The sequence below is a fragment of the Marmota monax genome, unplaced genomic scaffold, assembly GCF_021218885.2.
Source record: "Marmota monax isolate L192 unplaced genomic scaffold, Marmota_monax_Labrador192_F-V1.1 WCK01_AAM20220418_F8-fsc00100, whole genome shotgun sequence".
In the NCBI taxonomy this organism is placed as follows: Eukaryota; Metazoa; Chordata; class Mammalia; order Rodentia; family Sciuridae; genus Marmota; species Marmota monax.
The window spans coordinates 3,807,469-3,825,308 of record NW_026693872.1 but is presented as its reverse complement, the minus strand read 5'-3'; the positions used below and the strand labels follow the sequence as shown (position 1 = coordinate 3,825,308).

At 36.8% G+C, this 17,840-nt stretch overlaps 1 protein-coding gene across 1 annotated transcript; it reads left to right on the top strand.

Annotated features, from left to right (window-relative positions):
* Positions 1 to 41: 41 nt before the first annotated feature.
* On the top strand, positions 42 to 14,408 carry Dnajb11 (DnaJ heat shock protein family (Hsp40) member B11). Its single transcript, XM_046462509.2, has 10 exons — positions 42 to 320; positions 2,624 to 2,780; positions 6,159 to 6,256; positions 7,890 to 8,022; positions 10,164 to 10,306; positions 10,804 to 10,886; positions 11,543 to 11,600; positions 12,664 to 12,775; positions 13,214 to 13,370; positions 13,957 to 14,408. Exons 1-10 carry the CDS (start codon positions 253 to 255, stop codon positions 14,019 to 14,021), a joined length of 1,074 nt encoding a protein of 357 aa, XP_046318465.1. The 5' UTR covers positions 42 to 252; the 3' UTR covers positions 14,022 to 14,408.
* Positions 14,409 to 17,840: the final 3,432 nt, after the last annotated feature.

The window sequence follows — 17,840 nt, the reverse complement described above, 5'->3', positions numbered from 1 at the left end:
GCTCCGAGGTACCGGCCGCGTGTGATGTCCCGGGCAGCGATTGGCCCTCGCTTGCTGGGGGCTTCTCTCACCGGGACTTGGGACTCCCGGGAAGTGGACTGGCAGAGGCTGGGGGCAAGCTATCTGCCTGCGGACCAAGTAGGAGACTCCCGGCGTGAGGCGGCCTCACAAGGCCGGGAGCGCTGGCGAGACGACGCGGCGGCTGCGGAACCTGTGAGGAGTGTGTGGGACCGGGGCCGGCACTGAGGAACCATGGCCCCGCAGAACCTGGGCACCTTTTGCCTGTTGCTGCTGTACCTCATCGGGGCCGTGATCGCCGGGTGAGGAAGAGGCGGGGCCGGCGGGCATGGGGCCCGGGAGTCAGCTTTGCTGGGGAGGAGGCAGGATGGGCATTGGGGAGGGAGAGGTGGGAGAAGCGGCATGGCCACACTGAGGGAATGGAGAGGGATATCCTTGTGGTACGACAATGGAGCGGAAGAGTAGGATAGTGTGGGCCAGGCTTTTGGGATGCGAGGGGAGCCTAGCGTGTCACCAGCGAGAGGACCTTAGATCCAGAGGCCCTGTAGGGCTTTGCCTAGAAGAGTGGGAATTGAATACAGTGCCAAATACAGCAGCTGAGGTTTGAGGGGAGTTTCAGGGGAGGAAAGTGGTTGCGAGCGGAAGCAGTGTCACGCAGAGCTGGGGAAGGAATAGGACTCCTGACTAATTGAAGATAGTGACAGCGCCGAGCTGAGATTGAGGCGATGGACACGCCTTCGGTCAAAGAGGTGTGTTGTTGTACCCTCCTGAGTTGAAGCAGAACATGGTGCAATGCTGAGTCCGGGGCAAGCCATTGAAGAGCTGACATTAAAGTGGGTGTGCTGTGACACCAGTCAGAGTGAGGATCTCAGGTAGGGAAGCAAACCCGGGACTGAAGAAAATTGATTTGGGAAGCAGCAAGACCTTTTAGAGAGCTCTTGAACTTCCCAGCTTCTTTACTATTGAGACAAGGCTGTCGTGCCTCACTGTCTCTCTCCATGGTACCATCTTGAGAATTCAAATGGTGTGAGTGAGAAGAACAGTTCGCCAACAGATAGTAAGCTGGGGTTTTAGCCACTCTATTTATGAATTATGTAACCTTGAAAGAAATTTAGATATTCCCATCTGTAACATGAAAGTAGTATTGTGCCATCCTTATGCGGATGGACTCTTAAGGATCCAGTCAGCCTTTAACATTCATGATCCTATACTCCTGGTAACCCAAGATATAGTACACCAGGCTCTTATTTTATTTTATTTTTTGTATTTATTTTTTAGTTTTAGGTGGATACAATATATTTTATGTGATGCTGAGGATCGAACCTAGTGCCTCACCCGTGCTAGGGGAGCACTCTACCACTTGAGCCACAACCCCAGCCCATATTTTAGAATGCAAAAAATAGTAGTCTCATCTTTGAACAATTTATAGGTTTTTCTGAATGGGGAAGTTACTACGTAGCATAGTTTTAAAATTTAAGAATTTCTTACACAAGTTTTTTTTACCCTTTGCATGTAAGTTTAAGCTTTGTTGTCATTTTTTCTTGTGAAACATCTTAAATTTCTAAAAAATTAACTTCTCCTAAATAATGCTTTATTGGTTTTTTAACTATACTTTTCTTTGTAATATTTACACATAAAGCTACAAGTACTCTAGAGTGTTTAATAAAATGCTAATATTAAATATTTTAAATCTTGTAGGTATAAACTTAAGTAAGTCATAAAATAGTCTCAGTGTAATGTTGATGCTGAGCTAAGCTAGCCATTTTCTCCCTACATTTTTTTTGAGCTGTTCCCATTTTTACATGAAAACTACTGAAAATGAGTATAAGTTTCATATTTTTCTCTTTCAGCAAAAAATACTATATCCAGATGGGTTTTATTTTTTCTTTAGAGTTGCTATTTGGGCTTTGACTTAACCTTTATTTTAACCTCTTAATTTCACCTCAGTCACTTTCTCTTTAACATTTGTAAGTGTTTCTATTAGGACATTTATGTCACATTATCTTTTTAAATAAAGAAAACCATCCTTTGAGATTGATATTTGACCTTTGGAAACAGTCAGTAGTCATCTGGAACCAGAAAGGGAAAAGGGGGAAAGTTAATTGCATTTTATGGTGTTATTGCCCAGAAATGACATGAGACCACAAAATAAGAAAATAGTTTCCTGATGGAAGGTAGTTGTAAAGAAGGTTACAGCCAAGTGTGGTGGCACATGCCTACAATTCCAGTGACTTGGGAGGCTGAAGCAGGAGGATCACAGGTTCCAGGCCAGCCTCAGCAACTTGCTAAAGCCCTAGTCAACTTAGCAAGACCCTGTCTCAGAAAATGCTAAGAGCTAAGAATGTGACTCAGTGGTTAAGCGCTCCTGAGTTCAATAACCAGCACAAGTCTGTGTGTGTGTGTTTTATTCCCATTTTCTAATAAAAAATGAAGGTATATGTGAAACATGCATGCACACCTTTATTTTTTTGTATTTCTTTTTTATTTCGTTTTGTATTTCTTTGCTTAGACAGAGACCTAAATGAAAAGGGATAAAAAACCTTTCACTTTTAAAAATGTAATATATAAATCTTTTTAATGATGTATTTTCTCTGTTCCTTCCCAGGCGAGATTTCTATAAGATCCTGGGGGTACCTCGAAGTGCCTCTATAAAGGATATTAAGAAGGCCTACAGGAAACTAGCCCTGCAGCTTCATCCTGACCGGAACCCTGATGATCCCCAAGCCCAGGAGAAATTCCAGGATCTGGGTGCTGCTTATGAGGTGAGTCAAGAAAAAAGATAAGTATAAACAAAAGCTATGGATATAGAAAAGACCATATAACACAGAGAAACACTTCATTTAGGTTACTTCTATTTAGAAACATATAGATAAAAGTAAAAATAATACTTGGTGCTATGCTGTACTAGATATTACATTCTTATTAGTAGATGTCATTTCCTATCTTTTTAATATTATTTTAATGAGGGGATTAATGTTGAAAAAAATGAATGAAAGTATGATTGAGAGATTAATAATCTTAACTGATTGATCTATCAATCTATCAGTTAGGGAAATTGAGCCAGAAATACAAAAAAAAAAAACCTAAATGAGGTTTGCAACCTAACATGCTCATAGGGACAAGAAAAATAACAGGCAGAGGTGTAAGATAAAACATAACAATGGATATTCTGCCTTCATTCCTTGGGAATTAATACAGATTGATGAAGATTGTTATTAACTGAAGCCTCTGGCTCTCTTTCAGTGGAGCAGATGTGACTGAACTCCAGTCAGTTTTTGCCATAAACAAATGCAAATATTATCTTGCCAGATCTACTGATTTTTCAAGAGAAGTTGGAAATCTACATTTTTATATAAATTCTCCTTATTGTAAAAGTTTTGGTAACTAATTAAATTTCTTTATTTTGCAGATCAAACAAAACATAGGTATAGTTTGAATTTACGGGCAAATCTAGAGGTCAAAACACTTGCAAGGGTAATGTCAATCTTCACAAGGATACTGTGAAATATAGTAGATCTAGACAAATTTTTATTCCCATTTCCTAAAAGGCACAGAAAAAATTAATTAAATTCTAAAAGTCGTAGAGTGAAATTTTCTGAATTCAAGTTTAAAACCCTGCATATTGAAAAGGCTGGAAAGTAATATGATTTTTTTTTTTAATGAGGATCTCAAAATAAAATTTTTTTTTAATCCTCCTAGATTAAAAAAATCTACTGAACTGAAATAGTCTTATACCATATGAACCCTAGAGCTACAGGGGTCTCCCTTTCTTCTCCCCCATAACTTCAGTGATCCTACACAACAGAAATTCTTAACCTGAGGTCTAAAGATAAATTTGAGAGGGCTTATGTCCCCTCTTAAATTGTATGTAACATTTTATTATTTATGAGTCCATATTTTATACTATATTTTCTACTTCCATTGTTTGCTAAGAACCCAATAGTCAAAAAATATTTTCGAAGGAAGTTGAACTTACATTTCTTTATAAAGAATCTATCATGGTCTTTATTCATGACCTAGGCAGGCTATGCATGAATCATTCATGAAATTGCAGTTTATATAATTCTACAACCTCTCTAGTTACTAGTTCAGATTTTTTCTTTTTCTTTGTACCATTCAAGCTTGATTGCCTTTTACCTTAGGTAAATGAGTGTTCATTAATCAAAATCTCAGTATACTACAAAGAGTTCTATGAATACCAATTTGCTTTCTCTACTGAGCTGGGAATATTTCTGGCTTTTTAATTAGTTGAGAATCTGCATGTTGGTTGGCCAATCTCTGTACCGCCCCCCCCCCCACACACACACACACTTTAAAAATACAAGAGGCTGGATATGGTAGCATCTTCCTATAGACCCAGCTACAAGGGAGGCTAAGGATTCTTTAAGCCCAGTGGTCAGGTCAGCCTGAGTAACTAGTGAGACCTTGACTCAAAAAGAAAATAATAAAAAATAAAAATAAGTAAAATAATTTCTAAGACTATTAAATAAATTGCTTTCCTTAGAAGAAAAGTGAGGAAGAAATGAATGACAACTTTACAGGTAGTTTTTTTTTTTTTTTTTGGTGGGGGGGCAGTTATAGAAGCCTCTGGTATCCAAAAAGAAACTTACTTAAAGCCAATCATTGTGCAGGGTTTGTTTCTTTATCTAGATAAGATCAGCAATGTAGACTTAAAGATGAAAATATTGGGAATCCAGATTGTGGAATAATAAGTTTGTTTCAGGTTAACTCTGTCCATTTCTTCTTCTTCAGAGTATCTATTCCCCCCCCCCCCCCCCCCCCCGCTTACAATACTAGGGATTAAACCCAGCGCCTTGCACATGCTAGGCAAGTGCTCTACCACTGACCTATATTCCAGAGCTATTTATTTATTTAGAGGCAGGGTCTTGTTCAAATACCCAGGCTGTCCTTGAATTTGGTATCATTCTGCCTCAGCCACCTGAGTAGCTAGAATTACCACCACACCTGTCTTAAAGTACCTGTTTTCTAAGAATTTTTGCCAAAACATTTCTTTCTCTTACCTGATCTGTTGTAGTGGCTTTATCATAGTGCTGCTGTGGTTACTTCTGGACTAACCCATTTTTCTTTGCTTTTAAGAATGCTCATTCTCTTTTACATTTAATATATATCCTTCTAAATATGTCTTCAATGTTAGTAAATGTTTGCTGTGGCTCCTTGCACATCTTTCAGACACTGAGCCAAAAGTGTGGGTTATTTGAATATGTCAATCAGGGTTTGAAATAATTTTCTCCTTTGTTTCTCCTTTAGTCTCTTGTCTAAGTGGGAGTTTATACATAACAAAGGAATATCTTAAAGCTGTTTAATTTCCAAAGGTATATGTGTTGCTGTGACTAAAATGGAAGCTTTATTTTTCTTTTTGCTTAACATGCAAAATTGAAAGTATAAGAGTTATTTTTCTTTATATTCTTTGTTATCACACAGAGTGGGTTCAATGAGAAAGCATAAACCTCTCTAAACTAAAACTTACAGATTTCTTTTTAAGCAGTGAAATTGACTATATGGCAGATAGAGTTCTTTCACAAATGGATTTCTACATATACCAAACTTGAAAAATAAAGCAGTATAAATCTTACTGAAGGGCCTATTATTCTATTCCGTTGACTTGCCAATCTCCTAATGTGTGTATATTGGGAAGCATAGACATGTGAGTCCCAACTATTAAGACTGTCCTAATTTAGTGCTTCTATCACTGATGATAGTCTGTCATAGTTATATTCTAGTTTATGGTTTGGAGAGAATATAGCATAGTAGTTAATAGCATAAGCACTGGCTTTAAACAACACAGAAAGTAAACCTGAGCAGTCCATCTCACCTCTTTCCTGGTACTTTCCCAACCTTCACAGCCATATCATTCAAGTATAAATTTTAAGTAATTAGGTGAGGTTTGATAATGCTAAATTAAAAACATGAAGTAAGCAAATGTGAAATGGAAAATTCACCAAAGAATTTAGTCTATTAAAAAAAAAAACTTTATAAAAATGCTTAATACCATACACAATGAAAATTACCTTCCCCTGAAATCTTAAACATAGTATCAGAGTGAAAAAAACAAACATAAATATGAATGTACCTAAGCTGAATATTACCAAGTATGGCTTTTTCCTCCACTTTTATCCTAGGTTCTGTCAGATAGTGAAAAACGGAAACAATATGATACATATGGTGAAGAAGGATTGAAAGATGGTCATCAGAGCTCCCATGGAGACATTTTTTCGCAGTAAGTAATGTACCCACCTGCAAAGGATTAGTGTCCAATAATGGATCACTTAGTGACTTAATGAGCTAAATTATTCTTTTAAGCACAGAAGAGAAAAAAAAAAATTCTGTTCTTATATCCAGAGCTACCTCTCTTTCATCCTATCAACAAGAATAGGTAGTTTTGATAACCACCATTGGGGAAGGAATTAAGTAGAAGTTCTTAATCTCCTGCTGCACATGGCTGTCTGGGAGTGCTGGGTGGCTAGAATGATAAACCCTTCTTCCTTTTGGAGCCCACATTATTGATATTTGAATTTCCATATATCATAATTCTGTGTAGTAGATCTCACCTGGAGTTCAGGTCTGAAGCTTTTATAATTAAGAAGATATTTAAATCTGCATTTTTATGGGAGAGTTTTTTTCTTCAGATTCTTAAAGTAAGAATTGGTATTGCATACAGTAGTTTTCCCCATTTAGTATCTAAGGGTGATGGTAGATTTTTAGGACTTCTGAAAATGTGTGAGTTAATGATTGGGAAATCTTCCTCTTCTCTAGGATTAATTTAGCTGTTTTGGCCTATCAGAAAAGTGTCTATTCTCCTTGGCTTTTCAAAGTGCTATCTAGGGCATACCTGTAATCCCAGCAATTTGGAAGGCTCAGGCAGGAAGATGGCAAGATCAAGTCCAGCCTCAGCAACTTAGCAAGAGATTGTCTCAAAATAAAAAATAAAAAAGACTGGAAATGTAGCTCTAGGGTAAAGCTCCCATGGGCTCAACCCCCAATACCAAAAAACAAAAACAAAACAATAAAGTACTCCCTAGGGATGTCAGGAAGAGAAAAGACTTCCCCTACTTCCACCCCATCTTACCTCCTTGCTTTTAACATTGAGGAATACATTCACCAAGATTGTTTGGTGGGAGAGGGGATTATATAGTTGTCATACCAATATCTGAAGCTTCTTAATTACACCAGAGATCAACATTAATATTAGAATATCTGCACAAATGAAGGTCACTGTTTTTTTTTTAATTGCAGATGATTCTTTTTTTATTTACAAAAGTTAATTTTGATCTTGTAGAGACCAGAACTTACTTTTCCTTAAGGATTAGAATTTTATTAAGCTGATGCTTTTTTAGTTTATTTAAATATGTACCCAGGATTTTGGTACACAGTAGTAGCTTCTTTCATCAAGGTTAACTGCTAAAAAGCACATAAAGTGAACATTATGTATGTTCAAAATTACCCTTAAAAATAAGTTTACCACTAAGCTCAGCTTTATACAGTGTTATGTATACTATACCCTTTCTCAATAGTTTACTATGGCTGGATTTTCCTTAGTATCAAATTAATATTATTTCATTGAGTCCAACATTGACTTCATTGGCATATAGTATGTGTATATGCTATACTATTTGTATGGACCATATTACTTTTAAAAGTATTTTTTTTTTCTTGTGGGCATCAATATAGTTACAATGTAGTTGATATTATATAAATTATAATTGTGTATGATATGACTTCAATATGTGGAAAATGTCTTTGACTTTTGTACATTGTATTGACAGGAAGCATTGTTTTATAAATTTGAAAGAAAACTAAATAATTGTAACAAACTCATATTTCTTTTCTGATGATTTCACACTTATCTACAGCTTTTTTGGAGATTTTGGTTTCATGTTTGGAGGAACCCCTCGCCAGCAAGACAGAAATATTCCAAGAGGAAGTGATATTATCGTAGATCTAGAAGTCACTTTGGAAGAAGTATATGCTGGAAATTTTGTGGAAGTAAGTTTAAACAATATGGCTATTCATATTTATTTCTAGAACTTGAATTTTTGACTAAAATTAGAGGCTTCAGAGTACCTGCTCTTTTAGAGAATGAGGGGGAGTGACTGAAATTGAATTAATCAGAATCTTTGGTTCATGGTGCAGTTGTCATTTTTTTAATAAACTCAAGATTGCTCAGACTTGGAACTAAATAAAACCATGCCAGGACTTAATCTGCCCACATGCTACTTCCTATTCCATTCTCTTGCCTCCCTTTATAGGTAATTTGTTACCTGAATTTTGTCTTTTTTGGTCGTTTTGCCTTTCTCATTTGTTTTGTTAAACAAATGAATGATGTATTGTTTATTGTTTTTGAGTTTGTAAAAATGATATAGCAGTTATTATCTTTTGGGGCTGACTTTTCTGCTATTATGTTACTAGGAGTCACCCTTGTTGTTGCTTAGAGTATAATCCCACTGAATAAAATTTTATTATGACCACAATTTATCTACAGGTGTTAGTGTTTTTCCCAGGTTCTTTTCAGTTTCAGACAGTGCTTTTATGAACATTCTTGTACATATTCTAGGTACACGTGAGCAGAATATCTCTTGGTGGGTAATACTTAAATAGAATTGCTGGGTAATAGGAACCAGTGTTCATGTTTTATGAAAATGCCATATTGGTTTTGATATTGATTGTGTCAACACTTGTACCATTTATGAGAATTTATAGATTTACTAACTCTAATAAATGGAATTATTAGACTTCTTAATTTTGTCCTTCAAATAGGTATAAAATGTTATCTCATCATGGTCTTGATTTATGTTTTATTGATTACCAGTTAGGACAAGTGTCCCTTCATATTTATAGGCCATGTTTGTTTCTTATCTTATGAAATGTCTGTTCATGTCTTTGGCCCTTTTCTTTGATTTCTAAGAATACTTTATTCTTTCTGCTAATTCTTTATCAGCTACATATGATATAAATATATCCCATCAGTTTGTAACATCTTTGCATTATATTTAAGATTTATTTCAATGAGCAAAAGTATTAATTTTAAGGCATTCAAATCTTATCAGTCTTTTATGGTTAGTCTTTGCATTTTACATAAGAAATTCTGCTCTAAAATGAAAAAAATACTGTTCTGTATTTTCTAGTGAACTTTGAGATCTTTTATTTGAGGTTATTCATCTTTTTCAAAACTCTGGAATGGACTTTACAGCTTGACTGCCTACCTTCCCACTTTAGTTCTGCCATATATTAGTTATGTGGCCTGGGTCCTTTTACTTCACTTTTATGTGCTACCTTTACCTCACCTGTAAGATGAAGATAATGATATGACCTGCCTTGTAAGGTTGTGAGGATTAAATGAATATGTGAATGTGCAAAAGTGTTTAGAGTATTCCTGGACAGGTTTGCTATAAAGTGTTTGCTTTGATTATTATATTGTTGTTGGCTGTAATATCCTGTTGACTTGGGTTTTTATATACATAGGCTGTTAGGGGTTTTACTCCAGGCATTTTTGTCAGTCTGCTGCATGAGTTGTTACCTTGTGATTAGGCAAAAACAAGATTACTTTTCTTAATACATATTAATTTCACATACTTGGTGGGGTCAGATATTTGATTGCAGTCAACTACAAAGAGATGATCATTGTGTTTCTTCCTGGCATGGTAATGTGTCTGAACAAAGGTAGCACTGGAAAGTAGTCCTGGATTGAATTGCCTAAAACAAGGAGGCATTTTCATTAGTTTAATCATAGGTTTAGATGGTAAACACAGTAGCTTCTGAATGCTGTGGTTGTTCTTCAGGGTTATGCTTTACCCAACTCAGATTTCTTAAGAGATAGTAAAATCTATGAACACTTTAGCTCAGTATCACTTAGTTGTGGCTTACAATTCTAATGCTGATGTCATATACCTTATATTTCAGTTCTCTTCTTTTTTACTTCCCTCTCTTCTCCAACTAAAGAATTTGAGTCATTTAAGTATATGTTTACTTCATTCCTGTTTGAGGGCTGATTTGTACTCTTCAAAGGTTTCTGTCAGCTTTAGGTTTCCCTGATCGGTAGCTTGCCAAAGAAGGGGAAATTCCAGTACAGATGTGAGTAGAGTCCTAATTCATTAAGGAAACTAAAGGCTGTTTCATGCATTCCTTAGGTAGTTAGAAATAAACCTGTGGCAAGGCAGGCTCCTGGCAAACGGAAATGCAACTGTCGGCAAGAAATGCGGACCACCCAGCTGGGCCCAGGTCGCTTCCAGATGACCCAAGAGGTAGTCTGCGATGAGTGCCCTAATGTTAAGTAAGTGAAAGCACCTCCATGGTTCTACCAAGAAACACTTGGATAATCTCATTTGTTTAATAAAAATTTCATGGCCCATATTTAACTCTCCCTTCCTCTTCCATCAATGTTTCACCAAAGGATAGAGCAAATAAATGTACGTTTTAAAATTTTTCCTGAAATATTTTTTCTATATATATCCTTTTTTTGTTTCTGAACTAATAAGCAATGCCCTTTATTTCCAAAGATACTTAATAAATGTTAATGTTTCCTTTCTACTTGGACTAGTAGAGCAATCTTATATGTTTATGTAATACACAGTGGCTTTGCCCTGAATTTTGTCATGAAGAAGATATAAACAGATCTGAGAGAGCTTTGTGAAGTAGAGGTATACTAATAATCAGAAAAATACACTAATAATCAGAAAAAGCTCTGATAAAACGGATAAAACTTTATCTATGTTGGGGGTTACATTTGTATTTTCATTTTCTTTTCCTTTTTTAATTCCTTTGTCCCAGATTAGTGAATGAAGAACGAACGCTGGAAGTAGAAATAGAACCTGGAGTGAGAGATGGCATGGAGTACCCCTTTATTGGAGAAGGTGAAATATTAATGTTTTTATTATCCTAACTCTATTCTCTTCTTATGAATACCTCTCACTTCTACCTCAGCTCATCTCTTAGTGACTGCATGGTAAATGAATATAAATTTCTAATACTCTTCAGCCAGTTTTAGGTTATAGGAAGCCTTTTATTACCAGCATGCTTAGTCACAGAAGCATTAGCATTACTGATTATCCTTTGACTATTAAGGCCAAAAGTTACTGTCAGATAGTCTAAATTTTATCAAAATTTAGGGTGGCCAGGCCTCAATAATTTTAACTTAACAATGAAAGAGGATATATATGTCCAATGGGACATTAATTATATGTTCTCCAAACTCACTTTTGGACTTAAACTTAAAATTCTAAAAGGAAATAAAGCTTTAAGACTGACTCCAGGTTCAGAAAATTGGTGAATCATTCTTTGTTTAGGAATTAGGTCAAGTTATTTATTGCTGTGCCTGAAGCACAGGTGATCTTCACTAATGACCTGAAACTTGATATAACCAGGCTGAGACTGTGCCCTAACAGACTTGATAGACCCAGTGCCTTAGGTAGTGGTTTTAAAAATTCCTCTCAACTGTCCAGTAGATTTGTAGTCTTATACTTGTGTGACTTCCTGTATTCTATAACCTTCTGTAATCTGCCCTGACCAGGTGAGCCTCATGTGGATGGTGAGCCTGGAGACTTACGCTTCCGAATCAAAGTTGTCAAGTAAGTGATCGAATTTTAGAGGCCATCTTTTCAACCTATGCTTCTCAGGTACATCAGATGATAGAGATAATGCCTCAAGATTTTTTCCTGTTTCATGCCCATAATACCACAAGTGATTATTTGTAATTCTTCAATAATCCTGAAAATTTGGGATTGGGCCCTGGGATTTGAGCTTCAGTTATATATTCACTTAGGACATAAAAATCCAAAAGACATTGGAAAGGAGGAATAGAGAAAAGGAGCTATAAAAGAGAGGCATACAGGAATAGGGAACTAAGGTAAGCTGTGATTTTAGCTGAGGGTCTACTGTACTATTCAAGAATGGGAGGTTTCTCCATAGGAAGGAACTTCTATTATATAATATTCAGCTTCTCTGTTTAGAAAGGCTGTGGAGGCAGTCATTTTGTCCAGGACTTGTGCTTTCTTGTTGATTATTTCTCTCTTGTTACCAGTTGGATACTTCTTCATGTAAGAATTATTTGAAACAGGATTCCCACTTGAACATGGGGAAACAGTCTGTCTGTGCACTCTTTATGTTCAGTGATTATTTTTTCCCAGCTTTTCTTACCTACCTTGTCTTTCTCATCACTTCCTAAGAAATTGGAACATGGGCTATTCCCTGAATAAACCTGGTACCTTCTCAAGTCCTTGTCTTTGCCAGAATTCCCTCTAGCCTGTTCCCCCTTTTCCTGCACTGGCCTTATCTGCATCTGGAGCCCCCTTGGTCTTGTGAACCCAGCTCAGGAAACCTCCACAGACCTGTTTCTGAAGCCCATCTCCTAGCCCCTGCTACCAAACATCTTTCTCTCTTTTCCATAACCTAATGACTGATAGTTTTCCTTACATATATATTTTTTGGCTTCTGCTGATTGTAAACTCTCTTTAAGAATAAGGTTTAATAAGACTTATGTAGTTTTGTTATCTCAGTTAATGCTTTACACAAAAGTGTGTCTAATAAGTGCTCATTGTTTGAAAGAATGGTGTTCATCAAGATCTTTCTAGCAACTTTTGAACTCTTGATACATATGGAAATTAATTATTCTTTATCTTACTCTGTTTTTAGGCACCGGATATTTGAAAGGAGAGGAGATGATTTGTACACAAATGTGACAATCTCACTAGTTGAGTCTCTAGTCGGCTTTGAGATGGATATTACTCACTTGGATGGTCACAAGGTAAACAAAGCAATTTTGCTTCTTTTTAAAGCCTCTATGTGGGTGATTTTAGATTATTTCAGTCACTTCACTTGTAGAGAACCACGGGGACTTCTGCCTTCCCTCCTTACTCTGCTGCTGAATGTTCAGCAATAACAGTGCCACAGGCCTTTTGCTGCTCAGAATTGATTACACAGCCTTTGACAGTCTTGTTCTTAGAGTTTCCAAGTTTCCATTGACAAAACCTTATTATTATTTCTTTAAACTGGCTTATGTGTTTGATTTTACTTCGTGTTTTTTAAAACCTTTTTTTTTTTTTGTACTTTTATCTTAATGATGTTGCCCCTCATCCTTTCTTTGAGCTGTGACATTAGCTTTATGTACCACTGCTCACTAGAGCTGTGTGATGTACTTTGGGTGTGTCAATCCTGCTTCACTACATTCCCTTTTACTTTTTAGGTACATATTTCCCGGGATAAGATCACCAGGCCAGGAGCCAAGCTATGGAAAAAGGGGGAAGGGCTCCCTAACTTTGACAACAACAATATCAAGGGCTCTTTAATAATCACATTTGATGTGGATTTTCCAAAACAGTTAACAGAGGAAGCAAGAGAAGGTATGGAGTATAATAAGTGTGTGTGTGTTTGTGTGTGTGTATGCCTTTGCACATCTGTGTCTGTGTGTTATGTATATGAGAGTATAGTGACCATAAAAACCCTCCAGTGGCATAATGTATCAGCCATTAATAATAGTGGAATACAAGTATAGGAATGAACAAACTCGTGTTTCTCTGTCAATGCAATAATAAAAGTCCTGTGGTAAGTGTGTTAAAGGTTGTATGAGCATGCTTTGAAACCCAGTATGTTCAGGAGTGAAGCAGACCTACTTAAAAGGAATGAGCTAGACCAAACTGTAAAAGGGAAGCCATGTACTATAAGAAGATGAGAAGCTTAGAAATGACTGTGATAACTGGCTGAAAAGGGCCCAGTTTGGTGTTGTTAAATAATAAAAGTGGTAAAAATTGAGAACAGAGAAGAAATGAAAAACTTAGCTGGAGAGTTTTCTTTCTCTTTTGATTACCTCCTTTTTGATTTCCTGGGGTTTGTGGGCCTCCCCATGAAACATGCTGTTTAAACTCTGGGGAAGTCACATTTTTGTTAAGGTTGTCATGTGTTCTTTTTCTTTTCTTTTTTTTTTTTTAGGTATCAAACAGCTACTGAAACAAGGATCAGTGCAGAAGGTATACAATGGACTGCAAGGATATTAAGAGTGAATAAAATTGGACTTTGTTGAATATAAGTGAATCAGCGATATTTATTATCTGCAGGGGGGTTTTTGTGTGTTTTTATTTTTATTTTCAATATGCAAGTTTGACTTAATTTTTTTTCCTAATAACCGTCATGATATGAATAAGAGGGCTTGAGTTTGTCCATTTGCATTCAGACAAGAATGACCAGCAAAAGGTTAACTAATACCTCTCCCTTTGGGAATACAATGTCTGGTGCTGCCACCTGAGTTTCAAGAATTAAAGCTTCAAGAGGACTCCAGGAGCAATCGAATAAAAAGGGTTGGAGATAATTGTTAGTTATTTCATTCAAAATGCCAACTGGAGAAGTCTGTTTTTAAATACATCTTGTTGTTATTTTTTTCTTGACTCCTGTTTCTTTTCTCCTGTGAACTAGTCGGCTTGTTCTCCCATTAGGCAAGAAGAACACACAAGCATGCAAAAGACTGGTGTAATCCAATTCCCATACCCCATGAAACACACATGGAATCTTGTAGCAAAGAGCTTAAAAAAACAAGCTTAGGGACTAGGATATAGGAATCAAGATTATATGAAGATCTAATTTTCTGGGAAAATATATTTCCTCTCATTTTATTTGGGAACAATAAAATCTGATATAGATATTTTACTGTTTAGAAAGCACTTTTCATGTACATAATCTCAGTTAAACCCATGATTATACTGGCTCTAGAAAATGAATTTAGAAAGTAGAGTTGCAAATTACATTTGTTTCTTCCAGTAGCACCCGATTCAAATGGCATGTGACTTGAGTACCTTTGGCTTTTGACCCTCATTTGCTTTTTTACTTTGTACAGTCACATAATGCTCTACTTTTCATGTACTCTAGACCTCTTGCCTCTGCTGGTAAATGTTTCATTGCTGTTGAACAATTGCTGTTATATGGGGGAGGGGTCCAACTGTCACTGGAGTTGCACAGCATCTCTGCATTTGGTTCCACAGCAGTCAATACCACTGTTTGAAAGAAACTTAGAAATCAAATGAAACCACATAAATACAATGTAAGTTGAGTGAATTTTTGTACATTTAAGATTACATATTGAACTTCCTGTAGTTGAACATTTCTCAGAAATATTCATCAACACTTCTCCTAACATAGCCTAGAAAAACTCTTGGTCTTTATTTGCAATTGCTAATCCCCGTTTTTTTCCAAGATGAAGTCAGTCAAGATTCTGAGAGTTGGAGTTACTAGTCAGGGCTAGAAAGATCCCATAGAGATAATGTTCCATCCTACAAAAAAGAATGTTAAAAGGACTTTTTCTCTTTATCCATGGTCTAGACTGCTGTGTTTGAGAAGATCTCATTGGATTTAGCTTCAGTTCACTTTAAGTGTTATATCTCAGGCCCACTGTAATTTGGAAAGATTTATATCAAGTTCCATAGACTTTCTTGTAGTCAATCATAGTGACGGGTGGTGGGAATGATGGGAGGATCACGAAACCAGGCTCCATATTGTCTGTGTAATTGTCTTCCAGAAGTTAGTGCTTGCCAAAGATGGAGCAGTGGTCCCTAAGACAGCATGATCCCCCCAAGTAGACTAAAGATACCTGTCTCAAGAGGTCAGAGGAGGCCTCTAAGCCTAGGAGGTAGGTGGTCAATATGTAAATTCTGTTCAAGCCAGAAGCTCTGGTGAATTACAGAATGCAATTGGACTGAAAACTTGTTCTTCTATTCTTTGAGTAAAAATTACTTATTGAGAATAGATAATAGCAAGGTTCTATTCCAAGTGCCTTATCTTTAAACATGGATGAGGTTTTGTTTTGTTTTTGTTTTTTATCCCCAACCTGAGTTACATCCCATAATTTACTACAAGTTTTGGAACCTGAATTTGAATCCAGGCAACCTGTTCCAGAGAATGTATTTAACTGTGATAGATTCATAAGAGGAGAAACACTGTAGAAGGATCTAGATAATGATGGTGGGAAAATAAAATAGTATCTTCAGACCTGCAAGGAAAAATGTCATTCCAAGGAGCTATGCAAAAAGAGAAAAGAGATAGTTGACATGGAATCAGACTTAATCTCTGTGACATAGGGAAGCCAATTAACCTCTCTGGACCTCTATTTTCTCATCTGCAAAAGGAAGATAATGAAGAATGACTTTTTTTTTCAGTTTGAGCTTTTGTGTATTTTCAGCATCCATTTTGGCAATTCAGACATTTTATTGACCCACTATGTTTTTTTAGCTACTCTTCAGCTTCATTTGCTGCTGCCTAAATTGCCAGATTTCTGACCTGAGTGGAAGTGAGTGCTCAGAAATCAGTTTTGGGAAAAGAACAGGACATGGCATTTGAAAGTTCAATTGGATCTTAAAAATGGAAACGGAAACATAATTTTATTTTATTCCTTGAAAAAAGATAAGCTGCTACTTGCTCTAGTGGCAACTGAACATCCAAGGACTCAGAGATAAGAGTAGAAAAATTCATTTGCTAAGTGGTCACTCTTTCAAAATTTCAATATTTCAATCACTGAAATTGTCCCAGTATTCATGAGCCAGGCTTGGATACAGATCATAGGCAGTGAACACCACCACCAGCCCAGCTTCCATAGTGATTTTATACGTCAAAGAACCTGGATCCTTTCCCATTATTTAAAAAAAAAAAAATTCCTGATGGTATAAGTACAGCCCCTCTATTAATCAGCAATGTAAGAACAACACGACTTGACGGTAATCTTCCTGCAGACTGAGCATCAGTGAAGTTGCCCTCCATACAGTAGCCGTAGGTGGCCATAAGCACTTGAACAAGAGGTGCTTTAAAATACAAACTGGATTTTGAAGACTTAGCTTAGCTTACATTCTGTTTTACACTATCTCAACTTTTTTTATTGATCACTTGGTAAAATAGTTGTATTGGGGGTATATTTGACAAAACAAATTATTAAAAATAAAATACATTATGAAAATTCACCTAAGATTTTGTTTTTTACTTTTTAAAATGTGGCTACTAAAAAATGTTAAGTTACATATATGTTCACATTATATTTTTCCTGATATGGCTGCCCTAGAGTCTCACTGGGGTCTGTGTCTGCTTCTGGAGGTGGCCTACATTCTCCCTTGAATGAATATTCCTTGCTTTACCCCAAAAGTTTCTCATTCTCAAGATAACTGGTCATTCTCCCTTGAATGGGTACTTTTTACTTTACCCCAAAAGATGTCTTTCCCCTGAGATAGCCCATATTTTCCCTTGGATATGTAACTGCTTCTCTGAATAAATCTGTGTTTCTGGGGTAGGAGAATGGGGGAAAGTCTTGCCCAGGCTGCCCAGTCACTCCTCAGCCTGGGAGAAGATGACAGATTCTTTGGGATGAAGAGCCTCATATTCATTCCTATTCAGTCACCTTTCATTCAAGTCAGCCCAGTGACCCAGACTGTTACACTGTTTGGGGACACTGTTTGGGGATCCTGCAGTTTAGTCATCCAAAATTTTGTCTGTACCTCTCCACTTGAAATCTGTACACCGTATTGACTGAGACATGAGATTTTTCACCCAAACAGTGAATAAAAGTGCTGCCAAAGAATTGAAGCCAATCCCAGTGACTTGGGAGGCTGAGGCAGGAGGATCTCATTGAGTTCAAAGCCAGCATCAGCAACAGTGAAGCTAAGCAACTCAGTGAGACCTTTTCTCTAAATTAAATACAAAATAGGGCTGAGTTCAATCCCAGATACAATCTTGATATGGCTGCCCTAAAGTCTCACTGGGGGTTGTGTCTGCCCCCAACCAAAAAAAAAAAAAAAAAAAAAAATTGAAGCCAAGTCATGGATTTTGCCACTCAGATTCTCTCC